The following is a 21,339-nucleotide window of genomic DNA, read 5'->3' as shown; positions in this document are numbered from 1 at the left end:
TGTACCTATAAATATTTCCATGATAAAATGCCAAACAATACTGAACATAATATGAAAGCTTGACAGGACTATTGAAAAAAGTTCCCATCCTTGGATAACTCATTACACACGCCGTTTGGATTTTTTGTTGTGCATACTTAGATTTCATGAAGAGGCAATTGTGGTAGGAAATGTATTTAATTTCTCGTAGTACATCATCTCTAAGCAGTTTGTATATTTCCACAGGATAATAAGCAACTGTATAATATTTTTTCATCTTTGTTACTGTTTCTTTTCAATTTAATTTTACATACAGTTCTTGGATTACTGGTGTGTATTTTAATTATTTTTTTTTTCCGACAGGCTCAAATTGGTGGCTGTGATAAAGAAGTAGGACCGAATTCTACCTCTCTGCAATCCCATTTACATAATGATGACATACTCATTGGTGATACTAGTATAGCAGAGGATCAACTTAATTACCAAAATGTCGTTGAAGGTCAAAGTGAAGTTGGATGTGATGGCTCGCCAAAAAAAATACAAAGATCTGACGGCACTAATGACGAGCCTAATTTTAATCAGAATTTGAATGCAACTGAACCACTTATAAAAGGTATATTTTTAATTGTAGTTTATGATATTACAAAGTACGTGCACAATTATTTGCTCTACTTGCTTGCACGGTTCAAAATAGTCGAAATACTCATAGGTGTTGGCAATTTTTTTTTCTAATTAATGTGAAAGAATGAACCATTTATTATTCGACGTAATCCTGAATGGATAACAATCAAATTTGGCATCTCATTAACTTACACTAATGTCGTAGTAGATCCGACCACGTTTAAACCGGCTATACCATAAATATTATTTTTATAAACTATTCAACAATGAAAATATTACTTACGAATAAGGACGGAAACGTTACTGGCGGTATAAGAGTCCAAGTACTCCGCTCGCAGCTTGTTGTCAAGGATATTATAAAATATACATTCTAACAAAAGAAGTACCCGGAAATTGTAAATTAAACGCAAAATATATAATTATTCATCAATAGTTATTTTTTCGCCTTCATAGTAATCACCAGATGAAATACACTTAAGCCAACGATTTTTCCAGTCTTCTAAACACTTTTCATAAGAACTTTTTGGGATGGCCTTCAGCTCCTTCTCCGAATTAAGTTTTTATTCTTCGATCGACTGTAAACGGGTTCCACAGAGTGGCAAATTCAGTTTGGGGAAAAAGAAAAAATCACACGGATGCAAATCTGGTGAATACTTCTTTTTTGGCTTTAAAATCGGTCACAATCGTCCTTTTTTTAATGGAGTTTTATCGGGACAAGTCGAGCAAGAACCCACTAAAATCATTTGAAAGGACGTGCCATCTCTTTAAGATTTGCCTGACTACTTTCAACCGCCATAACAGTTTTGTAATATTTTCATCAGTTGAAAAGGTCGAAGGTAGTCCAGAACGAGGTATGTCTTCAACGATCTCTCGACCGTCTTAAAAGGCTTTAAGATATCAGTATCACTCGTTGGCTTATGTTTTTGATTCACCGGAAGCCTTTTTCAATATTCGCACACTAAATTTGGTTTGTAATACAAAATTTGAGACAAATTCTTTCTTCGATATGTTTATCCATTGTACAAATCGCAACGCACCACAAAGATGTACCGACTTAAGCAGCTGCTGTAAACAAACTGGTCGACAGATGGCGCTCATATTTGGTTTTGTAATATCATTTTCCCGGAAATTTAAGTAAAAAAGAATATCCGAAAGAATCTGATATAAATATTGAACAAATACTTAAGATCTGAAATATAATTTTTTATACATGAATTGTTTTGACTCAGAAAACTATAAAAAGGAGCCTGTACCAAGCTACATCCCCACCAATTTAAAGCCAAATCGGTTCAGCCGTCCTTGAGTTATAAATAGATACATATATTGAAAAATTTACGATGATTTCAAAAGAAGGGACTCCGTCAAATATATGTAAACAGCATTTCTATCAGTTTTGAAGAATTTTTCACAAAGCAGTCTATACATACTCTCGTTTTTTCGCGTCAAAAAAGTAAAAAGCAACAACCCTTGTTTGTCTTTAGTACTTATTTTTGGGAAGCGCCAAATGTACTTTGGAAACCGTTACTATTCAAACGAGTGAGTGTAGTAAAACATATTTTTTAATATCATTTTTGTTTTTTCTGAGGTTTAGTCGCTAAAATATCAACTTTTTCAATGGGCAAGCGAAGAACCACTGAAACGATTAAAAACTCATATTAGATTTGCATAAAAAACGTAAAACTTTGCGCAAAATCGGAAAAATAGTTGGAAGCCATCATTGCACAATAAAAAAAAAAAGATTGATAAACATGGTAAACATCAGATTGTTGATTTGTCTCGGCCGGGCTGACCAACGCCCCTTACTGACACTGAAACGCGATCAATAGTACGAGAAGCAAAAACAAATCCAATTTCAAACGCTGTTCAAATATGAAAAGATATAGGGGAGATATATTGAGTAAGCCCGTAAATGGCAGTACAATCAGGCGAACATTGCACAAAAGCGGTTTGCATGGACGAGTACCACGCAAAAAGTCCTATACATCAAAGGCGAATCAAAAGATGAACCTGAAATTTGCAAAAAAGTATACAAATCAGGCTTCAAACTTCTTGGAAAACGAATTTGCTTGGACGAAAGCAAATTCTAAAGATTTGACTCGAAAAAACCTCCTACAATTTGGCGATCCAAAAATAAAGCCTTTGATGATACATGTGTTACCAACACCGTAAAGCACGGTGGAGGTCTGTGTGGTAACATCTGGTATTGGAAATTTGGTTTTCATTGAGTCCACGATGAACAAATTTGGTTACTTAAACGTCACTTCAAACGTTGCAAAATTAGGACTATCAGGAAACTGGATCTTTCAAAAGCACAAAAATTGTTAGTTAGTGGCTGATATATCGAACACCAAAACTCTGGATAATCCTCCCATCTGTGGGAGCATCTTAATCAAAAAATCAAGCAAAGGAACCTTTCAAGCAAGGACGACCTAATCAAGGCTTTGATAGAAGCTCTCGGACTTTACTTTTCATTTGCCTAGTCAGTCCGAAGTAGCATCTGTTGGCAAGACGTATTCTGCGTTGGGTTTTGAGGCTAACGTCGCTTTTGGTGTAAATGCTGTTCTTAAGATCGACAAAATTTTCGTGGAGCCAAGGCGCTAGTGCGACGACTGTTTGTTTAATGACAGGAGTTTTTTTGTCTTGCCCTCCCCTCGTTCACAACTAGACCCATTTGATTCGCCCCTTTAACCAGTCTGGCGCGGTTGTTGAGGCCAACAATATAAATATCATCGGCGTACGCCAGCAGCTGTGCACTCCTATTGAAGATTGTAGCTTCTTAATTTAGAACTATTTTATCCAGGAGTACTAAGGGTTTACGAATCTTTTCCAATATTTGGCCTTAGGTGGATATCTGGTCAATTGTTGATTTTCCAGGCCTAAAGCCAAACTGATAAGCTCGAATCAGTTTGCTGACGGTGTGCTTTATTCTTCACACAATACGCTCGATAGAACCATATGTGGGATGTTGAGGACGCTTTTACCACGGTAGTTGGCGCAGAATGTATAGTTCACGTTTTTTGGATCGGGCAGAGCACACCTAAATATGAATCGTCAGGCATGCTTTCGTCGAACGATATTCTAGAAAGAAGCTGCTGCATGCTCCTTTACTGTTCTTCGCCGTCGTATTTTAAGAGCTCAGACGGCAATCCATCGGACCCCTCAGACGAGTAATTGGTTCGATTGGGGAATCGGATTCGCCATTTCTTGATGTTTTAACTTCACTGCCACGGGCTGGAGAAGTGTTCTCTCCATAATTTTAGTATGTTCTGGGCACCAGTCACTACATCACCTCTGGGGTTTCTCCAAGAGTATGCTCCGGTCTTGAAACCTTCTGTTAGACTCCGCATCTTTTCGTAGAACTTTCGAGCATTACCTCTGTCTGCTAGCTTGTCAAACTCTTCGCTTTTCGGCCTCTCTCTTATCTTGTCTACAAATACGTCTCGCTTCGCTCTTCAACTCTCGGTATCTATCCATCAAAGCGTTCTCACGTCTAAAACTCTGGAGACGGATCTTCACAGCATGATTAATAACGGGTGAGTCGTGTCAAGCTGTTATGTTGTTTTTATTCAGTATTATTTGGCATTTCATCATGGAAAGACTTAAGCGTAAACAACGTTTCCAAGTCGTTCAACTTTATTACAAAAATTCACGTTCTGTAAAGAAAGTGTATCGCGCGCTTCGGTCAACTTATAGTCAACATGATCTATTCTCGTTCTATTTGCAACACCATTAACTTGAGACCCAGCCGTCATTATCGTATAATATTCGACCGATCGAGATCTTAAACTGAAAGCGTATAAAATACAGATTGTGCTAGAACTTAAAAATCCAACGTTTGCGAGCTAAATTTTGTTCAGCGATGAGGCCCATTGTCCCTTGCTTAATAGGTATGTAGACAAGCAAAATTGTCGCATTTGGGACGAAGAACAACCTGAAGATATTCAAGAGCTGTCATTTTATAAAGAAAAAGCAACGGTTTGGTGTGGTTTATAGGTCGGTGGAATCATCGATCCATACTTCTCCAAAAATTATGGCGCGAAAACGGTGATGTTTATAATGGCGACTGTTATCGCACATTGGCGTTCCCAAAACAGTCGGGTCTACGTAACCGGAACGGACTCGGATTTTTTATCGTCATAATAACCTATTTCCTATTATTTCCTATTTGATGCCTAAAATTAAAGTTCGCGATATTGACGACAATTGGTTACAACAAGACGGCGGCACTTCCCTCATTTCACTTCAAGATCGTGTGATATCACACCATTAGCTGCGGCTACGTAGCCAACATTTGAAAAAGATAATCTTTAAAAAGTAAATGACACATAATATTCTTTCGAATGATAATAAACATTTCCGGTTGACTTTGTTTCTGTGTTGTTTTCTTTAAAAAAAAATACAGGAAATATATCACCTTTTAGAACAATTTTCAAACATCTGGTATACTCTATACCCCTTATATGCGAATTACCTTAATTAAATTTAGTGAACGTATTTTGCTTTTAACGCAGCTTCGGGAAATCGGGTGAAAACTTGCCCTAGCCCCTTATAACTAATATCCGGAGAGCATCTGTTTTTGTTAATAAAATGTAATAAAGCCAAAACTAGATAAAATAATATGTAATAAAGTCATGTACCTATTAAAATGTTTTCAAACTTTTGGTTCGCCTTATACCGTATATAATATCATCAATTCAAATTTGCCTCTTTGGTTAAGTTTGTGTCAGATACATCTTATTTTAGGATGATTTTAGTATAATTTTCGCTGACGGGAAGTAAATAATAGTTATTAGACTAAATTACTTTTAACATTACTTAGTAAAATGCCAAATTTGATTGTAATTTATTCACGATTTCGTCGAACAATTAGTGATGAATTCTTTCGCAACATTTTTGTTTTTTTAATAAAAATCTCCCCAGCTTTGATCCTTGCCTTTCCTAACTTGTTTAATATATTGTTTTCCTAGCACCTAAAGGAATTCCCAGGCTTTGATTCTTGCAAGTTGCAAGAATATAAACTGTTGGGTTCCACTCGAACTTAGCACTTTATTTCTTGTACCATTTATATTTTATCCGTTGCATTGGTCTGTCTGTATATACTTACCTATATCGAACAATTATAGCGTATAGCTGCCATAAAAACTGAACGATAAAGATCATGTCCCTGTATGGAAACATTTCTTGTTTGATGAGGTATATTCACGAATCTTGGTACAAATTTTTTAAGGCCACGGTACAATCTTCGATAAATGGTTCAAATCACTATAGCATATAGCTGACATACAAACTATGCAATCAAAGTCATGTTCTTGTATGGCATTTTTTGTATTTGTGAAGGTTATTTTAGGTCGCTGCCTATTTCAAGATTTGCCTTCTATAAAGATTATGAACTGCAGTTTCGATATCTTAATCCTTCAAAGGTTAATTAGTTTTAGTTGTGAACATTTTGTTGCATTATTTAGAATCCCAGGAATATTTGGAAGTAGTTAAGAAATTAAATTATTACTAAAATGTGTTAATAGTATGAGTATAAAAATTGTTGGTGGAATATTTTGTATAGGACAGGTTATCATTGTTGTTTTATTATATAGTATTTTGCTGACATGGGAATTAATTAACGCTTGTTGGGTATGCGATAATGCATAGTTTATTTGTTTATATTAAGTTGGAAAATAGCAAAAAAGCGGAAGGGAGAAATTTATATCATCACCAATTTATTAGATTGTCAAATATAAAGAGTGTTACAGTGATCGGACACTGTTATCATTTTATTAGGTTGTCAAATATCTCCCTTCCACTTGTTTGCTCTTTATTCAATGATTTATAAAAAGTGTTACAATGAGCGGATCAAGTCAAAAAACATAATTACCAATAAAAATAAAAATATATGTTGACTTTGTTTCATAATATTTAATAAAAGTATAAATATATTTTCATAATATTTACGAAATTTTTATAAAATTGATTTATTTTTAACCTTTTAGTGTTTGAGTTGCTTACAAAAACGACAATCGATTAATATCTATGATGATCTCTATTCAGTATATTCAAAATGTTTAACAAAACTTCTTTTTAGTTTTGTGACCTGCTAACTATCATAATACCCCCAACTAGCGGGTTTTTCTTTAACGAAGAAAAACTTTAAATATTATACAAGTAGCGCGAATTTCGGCGTTCTATAACTGTTGAACGCAATATCCAAACTAATCATGCATAGCGTCGTTTTGTAGCTTATGTCAAGATCTTTCAAAGATGTACGAGTATAGTGTTGCCAGATACGAGCTTTGTAGCGCTTTATACACTGCCGCGAAATTCAAAAGACAAAAAGGCGGAAGGGAGATATTTTCCATCCTTATATTTCTAAAAGATGTGAATATGAAAATCCTGCAATTACATTATTAACTCGCTTTTTTTACCTAACGAAGGTACGCATGTAATACTGTAGGCAAAGATAAATCCAAAGACCTTTTGATTTAAATTTCGTGCGAAAAACCATTCGTCGAAACATTTTTTTTTCTAGGTTGGTATGACTTTCAGCGATATCTGTACAATGTTACATAAAAAAATCGTTGCTGTTTTTCTGATGTACATACATAAAGTGCATTCGCCGATTTTTACGATGAGTGAAATTATGCAGCAAAGAAGTTCCTTTAATTTTGTGTGCGGAATCAAAATTCTGTTATTATACGCTTAGCTTCAGTGCATTCGGCTATTTTTACGATGAGTTAAATTATTCAAGAAATAAGTTCCTTTAATTTTTTGTACTGATTCAAATTTCTGGTGCTGAAACATTTAGAAGGTGGAAAAGCCCTTCGGTGATAATCGTTTGTCGCGAGCAGGGATGTGCAAAGTCATAGCAGGTGCTAAAAGAGCGTAAGTGATCGTATACGTATACCAGTGATGCCCAAACGCACACTACCAAACTGTGTGCTTGTGTTGGAGTATGAGAGAGCTTGCTTTAATATTATTAATTTAATATTAATTAATATAAAAAAATTGAAAGTGATTCGACAACTTTTATAAAATTGTGAATTTAATAAAATTCCTTATTAATTTTTTGTCAATTACAAAAATAAAGACAATTCACGTGTCAAAAAGAAATTAAAACTCAAAAATTTTTTAATATTGAATTTATGTTGAAGTTTTCATCAAAAAACTAAAAATCAACATTTTCATGGTTTTGAACCAACTTATCTAAATCTAGTTCGGACCCGCAAAACTTTATACGAAGTAAGTCTTCAAAGTGCCGATCGCTAATTTTATTTCTAGTATTTGATTTTATTAATTTCAAAGTGGAAAACGAAACTTGGCAACAATAAGTGCATAGTTCCAAACATTGAAAAGAGTTTAAAAAAAAAAAACTTGTTTTCCCACTCAATATTAAACATAGTTGTAATAGATAAATTGTTAATCAGCGCGCACATACAAATTACATGCGTAGCAGTCAACAGTCGTTGATCAAGTAATTTTCAAATGCACATTAATTTTCCACCATGTATAGAGATCGCTTGACTAATAAGTGTGAGCGAATCTGTGAGAGAGCAATAAAGTCGGCCGCCCGCGGGCTAGGTAAAGCGCTTCACTGACGTATACACACGGATTGTCACTAACGGGCCGTCTCGACAGGATAAAATCTATGTCTTACTAACTGTATTGCCGTGCCTATTGCCTGTGGAGACTCCATAGTGCTTATTTCTTACAATATATGGTAAACTAATTAGTTAGTGACAATCCGTGTGTATACGTCAGTGAAGCGTAAACTAATTAGTTTGCCATATATTGTAAGCAATAAGCTGTCACTTCAGCAGTTTGACAGCGCAGTTTTCATTTTTATGAAAATTTCGAAGAGGGAACATATCCCATTTACACATATGCCGACGGCATTTTCATTTCAATAATATGAAATTTAGAAGAGCGAATATTAAGACATTCAAAATAACATTTTTCAAAAGAAAAAAAATTAATATTTAGTTTAATATTGTTAATTTACAGAATTATTATGGAATGAGCGAAGTCTTAAATTTGATAAACTTGTACAAGCATAAATAATCATTTCTCATTTTACATTTATTATTTTAATTGGTATATAAAATTTATGCCACAATTATTATATAGTAGTCAAAAAATATGAATTCTTATTTTCCCAGAAATACATTTGTTAAAATTGGAATCTTTATCCTTTTCTTATTATCTTATTTTTCCCAGAAATACATTTGTAAACAAAAGGATCGTAATCCTTTTTTATTTTCCTCATAAAAGATTTAAACAGTTCAAGAGCTCAAAACATGCGCTACATCAGCTACCTACCCGACGGCATTTCGCAATGTGATAAAATAAGTTTTTCAAGAGCTCAAAGCATGCGCTACATCAGCTCGAACCTACCTACCCTGCGCCTTAGCGCAAATGATTATGTTATGATAACAAATGGCCACATACAGAATTGGCAAGGGCAATAGCAATAGATTTGACAGTTAGTAAGACATAGATTTTATCCTGTCGAGACGGCCCGTAACACGCACAAACGAAGAGCGTAAAACGAGCACTTACGATGGGACGAACTTTATCACAAAGCGATAGCATAGATAAATTGATACGAGACTCTTTGATTCGAGAGAGAGCTGTCAAAACTCGCATTTTTTATAACATTTGCCGATGATGCCACTGCTGAAAAATATTAGATTGGGTATATAATAAATTATACAAAACACTAAATTAAACACTTTGAAAATGCATACATATATAAATGCTAAAATGCAAAATCATTAATTAATTTACATAAACATTTATTTTGCCAAAATATGATCGCACAGTTCAATGAAATTTCATTTCACATTATTTTCGTCAAGTAATTATAGCGCTGCTCTTCTGGCATCCCGCCTTTTTGACTAACTGCTGATTGGCGTTACCCTGATTGTGTTTTGTTGCCAGCTCAGAAAACAGATCAGGGTGCAATGCCAGCTGACAAGCGAGAGAGCAAGAAAAGAGATTCTGATCAAGTTATCTATGGCGATAGTGAAATCAGTCTGCAATCAGAAGTCAAGCTGAATAGACCTGCATGTATAAATTGATACGAAACTCTTTGATTCGAGAGAGCGCTGTCAAAGTCCACATTTTTTATAACATTTGCCAATGATGCCACTATGGAAGAAATGTGTTAGGAAATTTTTAGTAAATGTTTTCGGAGTTTGTAATTTCCACACCACCGCTGAGGTATACAAAAGGCGCGTTACCGAAGTTAGTTTTGGGTGCTCAGTTCCCCTATAGGCCTATATCACCCATATAAGTACAAAATAAAATCACAAAAATAACAATATTTGTCAAAATTCAAAAATAATATAAAAATTAACAAAAACATCATTCAAAACAAAAAAATCTTAAAACTATACAAACAAAATATCACATTTCATTATTCTGTTTAACAGCAAATATTTTAACTAATAAATATGAATATAAAATAAATAAAATGAGTACGCATTATTTACATATATACAAACTAACCTACACCCAGTTTTCAGGGGTAATTATTACATAATTTAAAACTAAAAGGGCTGGGCAGAAAATAAGAGTTTTAAAAATATATAAAAATTATATATGTTAATATATGAGAAAAAAAAATTCAAAAAATAAAGTTTACACACATATGATTCCGTAGAGCTTTGAAGATATTTTACCACCTACTGTACCTACAAGTGCGAAACGCATAATATTTTTTACATAAAATTAGGGGTACTAAGGCTTCTATTATAAAATTTAATTAAAAAGAAAATTCTAGATTTAACAAATAATGTTAAAATTAGATCACTGTTGCAATTTTCACAGCAGGAATAGGGTCTGACACATTTGAGTTTATCAAATAAAATTTACCCTACACCTATCCTATGACAAGTTGAATCAAATTCCTTTAGGAAAATTGCTTCTAATTTATTTAAATAATCTAAAAATTCCTGTGGCGGTCTTACTAAACTACACCTGTCAACTTGTCTCTGTTGAATAAAATAAAATTCTCGTGAAATATCTTCATCTCCTATATGTATATGGCAAGGGTTGGGAGCAAGCGTGTGTCTTATAAATTTTTAAATAAAAATAACCACAGAAATACGAATATGCGTTTTCTTTTAAGAAATCTACTTCTAAATCTAATTCTGAATTTTCTCCTACTGCTATCAGATTAAAGGTGTGGTCTGTTCGCGGTAGACCTTTAAATTCTTGCCAAGAAAGATCCCGTACCACTTTGTCATTGCACACACTTGCTATTATTTGATGAGACTGTGCAATTGAAAAGGTTTCCTTTTCTGGAACGGGTTCGCAGTTTCCCTTTACTACGATATTGGCGTATCGCAACCCCCAAGATTTTTTAAAAAGATTTGCAAAACATGTAAGGAGTAATCCTTACACTTCTTCCCCCTCCTCTTCTAATATGTCCAAAGTAGTGTTCTAAATTGTCCTGGCAAAGTCTTCGCGTCTGTAGGTTAGTGAAGCCTGACTGTGACAAAAATCGCCACAAACGTCTTAAACTACTTATGTTTAAAATCCAACCCTTAATATAATTAAAAGAATGTGTTATGTCAGACCCATTTTCGTCTTCTATTCTAATTATCTTTAAAATTCCTGCTGCCTCATCTAAAAATTCTAACTGGTCGTCTGACGCCGAAAAAATTTTTTTTGTTGGCAAAATAGCTTCAAAGTTGCTGCTATTAAAAATATCAAATAGCGTATGAAGCGAGCATACCAGAGGCTACAGTGTCGCTCATAACCTGAGATGCCAGCTTCACACTCATTTTTTGAAAGTTATTAGGAAACATATGTGCTTCAGACAGTTTAGGGGCGCAACGCACGGGATTTTGGGAATCCTTATTATACAAAATGTACAATGTCATCCCAACTCACCGGACGCGATTTAAAACTGACTTTATTTTTTGAATTTTCTAAACAATTCCTAGTGCTTTTTAAAAGGTGGGGGCTATTAAAAAAAAGAATATATCCTTGCCATTAACCTGAAAATATGGGCGTTCTTCGGTCACTCCTAAAATCCTAGATAAATAGACAAAATTAGATCCCTGATCTGAAACAAAATGGCAAGGTATGAGACCTATGTTTTGTAATTGGGTGATGGCCTCAAATATACACTTTTTGGCGACATCCCCTTTTCATGAACCATGAACAATGAAATAGGAGTGGGTGGGTCCAAGGCATTCCACCAATAACTTGAACCATAAGAGTCATTGCACTATTACCTATACGAGACGTACGATTTTCATCGCCGTAATCTTCTACTCCTATAATCTTATCGTATTTAGGGACGTATTGGAAATGACTCTTAAGTGCCATTTTATCGCACAAAATTGATACAAACTTTTGTTCCTGCGTAAAACCCCGACTTCTTAACTCTAAACACTTTAAAGAACTATTACTACAACCGGGGTCTCGGGGCCATTCGGAAACGAACTCGTCAAGTGTTCTCTCTTCCGGAAATCTCAGAAGAGGTTTTAGGTGTCTATATGCTAAAGGTGAAAGAAAGTATACACCTAAAGCCAAAGTTTTGAAATAGGTGTCGTATCTACGACCTTTTGGTTGACGGCTACTATTTACTAAACTATTTTTTATTATACTACTTATTTGAGGAGGAAGATTTCTATTAAAATTTTCATAATTACTAACCTCTCCTAAATTTTTAATTTAACTTTCTAAAGTCTTCAGCTTTACCGACATTTCTTTTAATTGAAATTTTAAATTACTAATCTCCTCATCTTTTTCTTCTAATTTAACCCTCAAACTTACATTTTCCTCCATTAATTTTAAGTTTTTAGACGCGAAGGATGTCAAACTAAACTAAAACGAACTATCGCCCATGGAAATATTTTCAAAAACTCCTATTTCCTGTTCGAGTGCGTCTTCTGCTACAGACGCTAGCAATAACAGGTCGCTTGAACCTGAGGGGTTCTCGACCAATTTAGGTTCAAAATCTAATATTCCTAATTCGATAGTCGAAGTAGGATCGCTAAATTCTACCTGAAAACTGGGTGTAGGAGATAAATTTTTATCCGGAACCGCAGTCGGCGATAGTTTTTTCAAATACCGGACTTCATCCCAGAAGTGGCGGTCACAGGCATATAAATATTTTTGCCGATTTTCTCCTACGCCCAATCGTTGTTTTCAAATACTATGCCTAAGAAAAAACAAATATACCCTAAACCTTAATACCTTTACTTATAATAATAAATTTTAAAATCTAATATCGACTACAAATAAAACCAATATTGTTACATTATAACATTTATTAGTATTTACGATACTTTCTACTCGTATTACATTTATTTGTACTTATAATTTATAATTATTGTAATATTTACATCTACTACGCTACTCCAAACAACATATTAAATTGGATCTATTAAATATTACAATACTATTTACTAAATTACATTACATTTTCATCTAAAACAATATCAAAATAGGCACAATTTATGAAAAAATATTTCTAAATTTCATTAAATAACTATATTTTTCTACTAATTAAAATTATTTACGAACCTGGATCCATCCTTCTCCTTGTTGGGGAAATTGAAAAGCCGTCGCGCTCCTACGCATCCAGCCACACACTTATTTTTAGTTCTCGGCATTTTCCTATAATACGTTAGGAAAACATAATATATTTATATACATGTATTTACGATGGCTTTAATAATACACTTACCAACTTTATTTTTAGTAAAAACACTTATACACTTTATTTTTAATCAAAAAAGCTAAACACTATATTTTCACAACACAATTACTTATGTGAAAAATAACGAACTGATTTTGCCAGTTATTTTTAACGGGATTTTGTCTGGCAGTTCATTGTTTTGCTTGTTACCTGATTCATAGCCCATGAACTTTCAGTATTGCCATACCAAACCGTGAGATCATGGGCTCTCTCAGAAAGCGAAGAGAGGAGTTTCGGATCAATTTATCCATGTAGACCTGTACGCATTACTTTATGATTTATGAATGTACATATCTGCGAGTACTCGTATTGGATACATAAATATGGCAAAGTTAATATCGTTCAAAGCTGAGTGGGAATTCGATTTTTTTTATTTTAAATAATTCTGCGAAGCCGCAGTGCTTGTTATGCGGAAAAATTTTAAATTTTGTATACAAGCAAAATTTAAAAAGGCATTCCCTTTCATTTCACAAAGAAATAAATAATTTATTAAACGAAGATAGGTTAATAAAGTTTTTTGAACTAAAGCATTCATGTATACAAAATGCGATTCTTCGGCTTTTATTAAGGCTTCCTGCATTATTTGCTATGCTTTAGCAAAAAGGGGAAGACCATTAGAGGATGAAAGGTCGCAATACCAGTGCTTCATTGTTTTGGGCAATCTAGCGCGAAACATTAATGAAATTCCGCTGTCCCGCCGAACTATTACTCGACGCATTGGCGATATTTCTAATTTTATATATTTGAATTTGAAAAAAAAAAAAATATTAGCATACTGATTATTTCTGATCGTTGATTCGCTTTGTCACACAGTAAATGCACTAACACAATGTCATTTTATGAGCGCCGTTTGGTTGTGGTCGTGCCCATCCCTGGTCGTGAGTAAGAATTTTTTTTGGTCAAAATTATTCAAAGAGCGAACGAACCCCGTCCAGGATGACCATCAACATCAACTGGTGATCAACACGTCAATAATATAAATGAATTGGTGCTTGAGAAGATTAACAGTCAGAGATCTCACTGGCATTGTTGTAACGTCAGAAGGATCAGTGAAAGCTGTTTTGAAAGATCATTTGGGCCCAAAAAAAATTAAAGCTCGATTGGTTTCAAAATCAGTTATTTTTCAAAAAACTGCTTCGCGTTAACGTCTGCAAAACAATTATTATTACTGGCGATGAGTATTGGATCTATGCTAGCGGAAGCCTAAAAAATACGTCAAAGTAGTTCAAAATACTAGGTTATGTTGACAGTTTTCTTCCGACTTCATACCGACAGGCCAAACTGTCAACATGGAGTACCCTTTGAGTGTTATGCGTCGTTTGCGCGAAGCTATTCGTAAAAAGAGGCTGGAATTTTGGGCCGACAACTCTTTGTTTTTGCCCCTACGATAATGCACCGTCGTCATCTAATTTAGCTCTGTGTAACTTCTAGCTATTCGCTTTTGTAGAATAAATTAAGAACTTTAAATTTATGAACAAAGTAGTACTATTTTTTGATACTTGCCATCGGTAACTCTGGATATTTTTCCGCACCAGATAATACGCTTTGCTTAACTTTTATATTACCGCAAGATGCTGCAACAGTGCACAATAGTTTTGTATTTTTCATTCTATTATGATACTGTGTTTACTTATTTGATGACAGACTTTGAACTGTAGCAAACTGGCAAGTAGTATCTGCATTAACATAGTATGAGTGTAAAGGAAAATGTAAGTAATATTATTAAAAAAAAAATAACAGAAATGGGCTGAGTTCTGTTTCTTAAAATACTGTGGTGAAATACATATGATAGTATTTTTACCAGGAAAATACAACATCATATACTATCATAAAGTGATAGTATTTGGAACGAAACGTCTAGTAATCGATCGTAATAGAGTATTATTACATTATGACTGCCTCTGGTATAACTGTGGCTATCTTGATGAAACTTGGCACACATGCATAGAACGGTTATCTTGAAAACTACTCAAAGTGTTATTTTACAGAAAAGATGGTGCTTAAGGTATCTTCCGACTACGAGAATGCCTCCTTCCGACTTTCTTACTATAAAACAAGTATTTTTCTTTCATTATTTCGTGCTTTTTTAGTTTGTTTATAGTCTGAACAAGGTGTATTAAGTTTGTAAAACGGAGACCCTACGAAATTTATATCTAAATGATTAACTTGACGAGCTGAGTCGATTTAGCCATGTCCGTCTGTGTTTCTGTCTGTATATACACGTACTAGTCCTTCAATTCTTAATATATTGGGTAGTCGAAAAAGTCTTTTCGTTTCTAATCAAACTTTAACTTATTTTTTTATATTAATACCAATCAATACATAGTATAAAATAAAGTCGATTTTTCTGTCCTTATGTTCCTATGCATGCTTAAATCTTTAAAACTACGCAATGACTTTTGATGCGGTTTTTTAATAGATAGAGTGATTGAAGAAGAAGGTTTATTTGTATAATAACATCCATTAAATAGTGGACAAATACTGCTATTTCTGAGTGTCTGCACAATTCTGATGAGTAGATGTACAATTCTGTTCTCAAGAGATTTCCGTCAAATCCTAGCAGTTGTGACTCGAGGAACATGTGCTGACAAAATAAATGCTTCCTTAAAAAGATCCAACCTTGATACGAAAAGACTTCTTCGACTACCCTATACATGACAATTTAACTATTGCTCATACAGTCCATCCGTAAATCTTTATATTCTTGCATTATGTTGCTACATTATCAAATCAATCATTACTCAAAAACCTATAAAGTGTTTTAACTAATACAAATTAAAATACAAAACTAAAGTAGCGCAAAGGTTTACATTGGCGAGGGCACCTGTGGTTTGCAAATCTTTAAAAAGTGGACGTGGTCTCGCCCTCTAAATAGTAGAATGCACATATCTCATAGACTATTTAAGCTACAATAACTGAATTCGCTAAGGACACATTGTTAGTATTTCTACTCACGCGGTGAAAATAAGTGAATTCGTATTATAAACACGGCTATTTCCCATATAAAGGTTATGTTAAAAGCTACTACTAGTATAATATCTGCAAGTAAATGCGCCAAAGACGTAAACCTTTACACTCAAGATGGTACGAAAGGGCTTTATAGAGACGGCGCTAAACTTGAATTTTGGGCGTGGCAGCGCCCACAACCCCATATCTCAGGACCTCCATCACCTATTTTTACCAAGTACTGCTTCTACTTCCCATATAACACATTTTTGAATTTCTTCTGAAGTTTTCACTTCCCGGTATGCAAGTCAAGAACGAATCAATGTATTTCGGCGCTAAACAGCAGAAAGGAAGAACGACTAGCGCGCCGTTGTAAATTCGGCTATAACGGCGTAAGCTGTGTGTACGCCTATAAGGAGAAGATGAATGTTCAAGTGCCAATAAAACAAAGACCGCTCGGAATAATGAAAATATTGTTGCCATTTGGGCAGGTTTTGCTGAGAACCGCAATTTGTCGATTGCAAGACGTTCTCAAGAATTGGGACTACCTCAGACCACAACCTGGCGGACCAACAAAATGGGTCTGCGTGCCACACCGCAAGTGCAACAACTGAATGATTGCAGGAAAAGTTTAAAGATTCGATTATTTTAAGAAATTGTGACAATGAATGGCCTCCATGAAGTTGCGATTTAACACCATTATACTACTTTTTGCGGAGTTATTTAAAGTCATTGGCATTTTACAATAAACCAAACTCTCTTCCAGCTTTAGAAGTTAAAATTGAACATGTTACTATGACATACGACTTGATTTTGTGGAAAAGTGAATGAAAATATATTCAGAACATATTTGTATCTAATGCACTTCACATTAACTAAACAAATATTTGACTTTCCCTAACAATTAGTGGTTATTTTTTTTTAATCATAACACTCTTATTGTGAACCCCTGTATATTATGACAAAAAAGTACCCAGAAATTGTAAATAAAACGAAAATATTTATTTATTAATATTTATTTTGTCGCCTTCAAAGTAATCCTCACCAGATGTAATACACGTATTCCAACGATTGTTCCAGTCCTCGAAACATTTGTCATAAACACTTTTTGGGATGGCCCTTGTCTCCTTCAGAGAATTTGGTTTTATCTCTTCGATTGACTGAAAACAGGTTCCACGGAGCGGCAATTTCAGTTTGGGAACATAAAACACAAACACACATGGAACCAAAACTGGTGAAAACGGGTGTTGATTGATGATATTCATTGCATTTTTAGTTTTAAAATCGGTCCCAATCATATTCGTTTTGAAAAAATTTCAGCTTTATTGAAAGGACTCGAGAGAGATGTCCAGCTCTTTTGCCATCTTTCAACACTTGCCTGACGATTTTCAAGCATCATAATATTTTTTTTTTTATTTTCATCAGTTGAAGAGGTTGAACGCCGGCTAGAACGAGCCATATTTTCAACTATTTCTCGACCGTCTTTTGAAGGCTTCGTACCACTCGTAGGCTTGTGTTTTTGAGTCACCCTAATATCGGCATTCTGCTTGAGACGATTGTCTCATGTCTCTAATTGTCACAATCTTCATTTAGTGACTCTGTTAGTCCGGAGTAAAGTACTATACTGTATAGTAATATACTGTGTCTGCCAGAATACCAAAATGAGACTCCTGACTAACAGGGTCACTAAATTACTATTGTAACAATTACAGACATGAGACAATCGTCTCACACAGAATACCGATATAAGTCTTTTCCAACATTCGCAACGATTCCGCACACGAAGTTTGATTTGAGATAAATAATTAGAGACAAATTCTTTGTTCGATGTTTTTATCCATTGTAAAAGTGGCAACGCACTCTAAGGTGTACCGACTTATTCAGCTGCTCTAAACAAACTGGTTGACAGTCATAATTGGCATAGTAATTAAGGACAGTCCTACCAATTCAGCAAATACATTTTTGGGAAATGTCATTCACCCGAGGAATTTAATTACAACTCCCAGGTGTTTTTTGTCCCAATGCATATTTTAATTTAGTGCTTAGTTATGGTACTTTATACATTTTCGATTGATGATGTTTTTGGACGTGGCAGTTCGATTACGCCCATCTGCGAACTCGTCCTTACTTTTTTTTTAGCGTAAGCGCTTTCAAAAATTATTTTGTATTGCATCAAAGTAAAAATTTGCAGTAAGTACGTTAAGTGTGCGGTGGCGCAGTGGTTAGATACGATTAATCGAGATGGTATGCAATACCAGAAGAGAGGTCGAAAAATTTTTCAAGAAGACGTATCCCAAGCGCTCATCCCCATTAGGAAAAGTACTTGGTGAACAATTTATCCAGTTTTATGAAAAAGATGGGTTCAACTGCACGAAACAGTTATCCAATTTGCCGCAAAATTGTCCTTGATCGTCAAAGCTCTGACAAATATTAAAAACTGCAAAAATAAGGAAACAGCGGAAAAAGCAACAATACTCATCGGAGCCCAGTGCAAATTTGAATTTATAATTGGTATTTTTTGCATATGTTATTCAGACACAAACAAATGGCGACAGAATTGAAAGTTGAAAAAACCAAGAATCTGCGGCTGACAAACAAAACGCGAAAATTTCTGCAAGAGAACTTGCGAAGAATACCACAGGGTCTCGGTGTACATTTCTCTGTTGGATACAATCGGCGAAGATTTGAAGACGCGCTTTTCTAGAGAATTATTGAATGGATTTCAACGGAGTTTGCTGCTTCCATGCTTTGAAAACCAAATAAATGGAAAATCTTACTGTCTGCTTGATAGATAGATTCAAAGGCCTTTAGGATAATGACAACAATGTACAACGTTTGAAGCTCAAAGGTTAATTTGAATAATGGCAGTGTCAAAGATCAAAAGGCAACAAGTAACTCACTACTACATAGGAGACGTTGAAGGACTGCGATGTTGACCTAACCCCGTAATTCGTAGTTTTCTGCGCATATTCTGCACACCTGTTGTGTCGTATGCGAGCTCTAAACGCTCTTTTTCGACACTTCGCGTCATGAAAACATGGCGTTGCTGCACACGTATCATGGCATTGAAGTCACTGCAAAAAGTTTTTAAAACTTGGCCCGCATCATTTTGTTTTGTGGAATTTTACTATTTAATACACGAACTGACTACTGTACACTGCAATAAAGTATGTCAGCACGTCTACGATTTATAATATGTTTTTTTTTTTTTTAATGTAGTAAGATTTGATATTAGAAGGTCGTTTTGAAACATGCCTCCATAATCTCCCACTGGAGACCAATCGACAGTCATTCTAGTGGACTGCACATGATCAACCGGTCCTCAAGCGTGGAAAGACGAAGAAGACGGCTGGCAAGGTTGTGGCATCAGTCTTTTGGGATGCAGTGGTATAATATTCATTGACTGATTGCTGAGCCAGTTATGATCCATTGCACTGCGTATTTGGTGGCAGTTTTATTCTACCATTCCCAGTATTTAGCAATTTTATTATTTTTTAGGAAAGGTCAATTTGAAATTGTACGCATATACTTCATTGTTTCTGTTTAAATGTTACACTGTATATCTGAAATTATAAAAGACCTTTTTATCAACATTTGTATTTTTTATGTTAGATGTCGTATTTGGTTTATTATAAATGCATTTGCGTCCTTCGCCCATAATCTAGTAAAGTAGCCGCTATGCCTTGACGACGAAAATGTCAATGTAATTTTTTGTTGTGATTTTAAGAATATCTGACGGGCTGGGCCTAACTAAGCCAGGTTTTGCATTGTGCAGAAGCAACAATCAACCCATATACTAAGTATGCATGCATACGAAAATTAGTGTTCTCCCGCATTAGCTCTGTGTTGTTATTTTTTTTTATTTATTTCTTTCTTTTTTTGAAGTAATAAAATTTTCAAAGGATTCTTACATGAATTTTGAGCACATGCTTATGATTTGAAATATAATTTCGGTAATTATGAATTGTATTGGCTTTTGACATAAAGAGATCTTCTCTCTTGATCTCTTGAATTGCTGTTGATGTCGATTCTACCAACTAGTTAACGTTGGATAAAGGTTGTAAAAATTTAACTATCAAATAATGTTCATGAAATTAACATAAAAAATTTGAACTCACCAAAATAAATTGGACATTGTCAATGCAATTTTCGTTAAAAATTGCAACAAATCATTCCTATGCCAAAAAAAAACTGGAAAATGTTTAATCATAAAAATAACCTTGGAAAAAATTAAAAATAAAAAACTATCAAAAATTAATTGAACTAAAATGTCTAACTCACCAAAATAAAACGAAGGATATCAAAGGTTCTATCCATTTCAATGTATTTTTTTCTCACAAAGAATACTTGAAATTTAACGTGCGTTAAAAATGTAATTGTAACACAACCAATGTTGCAACACGCAAAGTCCAAACACAATTGAAAGTGGAAAAAATGGGAACCACAAATCTGTCAAAAACGATACACAATTATACAATATATGTATGTAGGTTTATTTTTAAAGTTTCAAAAGGTTTGTTTTAAATATAATTAAGGTTATTTGCAATTACTAGAATATCTTGAATTACATTGAAATATGTCTTACTGGTTTGATGACCATCAAAAGACTGTCGTTCTCGTCCAGTTACGCGATAGCGTCCCTTCGTTGTTCTTGTCTTTCTCTTTTTTGTTTTTACGTTTGAAGTGTTGCATTTGTTAGTAATATGTGTTTAATAATTGTGTCCACTTCTAGTTTTCTTGCGTCCGTCTGTCAGTCCCACATTCGGCCCTCCTGACTCAGGATTCGACCCGAATTCTGAACTCCATGGTTTGATGTATTCGGTCACGGTTGAGGTCAAATTAGGTCCTCCAACTTCATGAAGCTTTTGTACTTTATAACGTCCGTGTGATAACTTTTCGATGATTTTGTACGGCCCAAAGTATTTTCTTTTCAATTTCAGATTTGGTCCAAATTGAGTACGTTTTATAGCTACTAGATCATTCACTTTATAATTTCGATTTTCTTTGCGTTTTCGGTTATAATTTCTACGATTTTCTTCTTGAATAGCTAAAATGTTTTGTTTGGCTATTTGTCGTGCTTCGTTTCG

General features: G+C 34.5%; 3 protein-coding genes across 18 annotated transcripts in view; 2 read left to right on the top strand and 1 right to left on the bottom strand.

Annotated features, from left to right (window-relative positions):
- LOC105222874 (tau-tubulin kinase homolog Asator) overlaps positions 1–21,339 on the top strand; it is a 763,131-nt gene that overhangs the window by 273,586 nt on the left and 468,206 nt on the right. For all 15 annotated transcript variants that reach the window (XR_007423119.1, XM_049459556.1, XM_049459549.1 and 12 more), the window contains one exon: positions 343–592. Coding sequence is in view for 14 of the 15 variants with exons in the window: in XM_049459556.1 (XP_049315513.1) it covers positions 343–592 (250 nt within the window). In the remaining variant the exon portion in view is untranslated. The remainder of the gene's footprint in view (positions 1–342; positions 593–21,339) is intronic.
- LOC125779131 (craniofacial development protein 2-like) overlaps positions 1–21,339 on the top strand; it is a 409,833-nt gene that overhangs the window by 11,583 nt on the left and 376,911 nt on the right. The gene's annotated exons all lie outside the window — the stretch shown is intronic.
- Positions 1–21,339, bottom strand: part of LOC125779107 (uncharacterized) — a 434,818-nt gene that overhangs the window by 403,144 nt on the left and 10,335 nt on the right. The gene's annotated exons all lie outside the window — the stretch shown is intronic.

The sequence above is a fragment of the Bactrocera dorsalis genome, chromosome 6, assembly GCF_023373825.1.
Source record: "Bactrocera dorsalis isolate Fly_Bdor chromosome 6, ASM2337382v1, whole genome shotgun sequence".
Classification (NCBI taxonomy): domain Eukaryota; kingdom Metazoa; phylum Arthropoda; class Insecta; order Diptera; family Tephritidae; genus Bactrocera; species Bactrocera dorsalis.
This window is presented reverse-complemented; position numbering and strand designations above follow the sequence as displayed.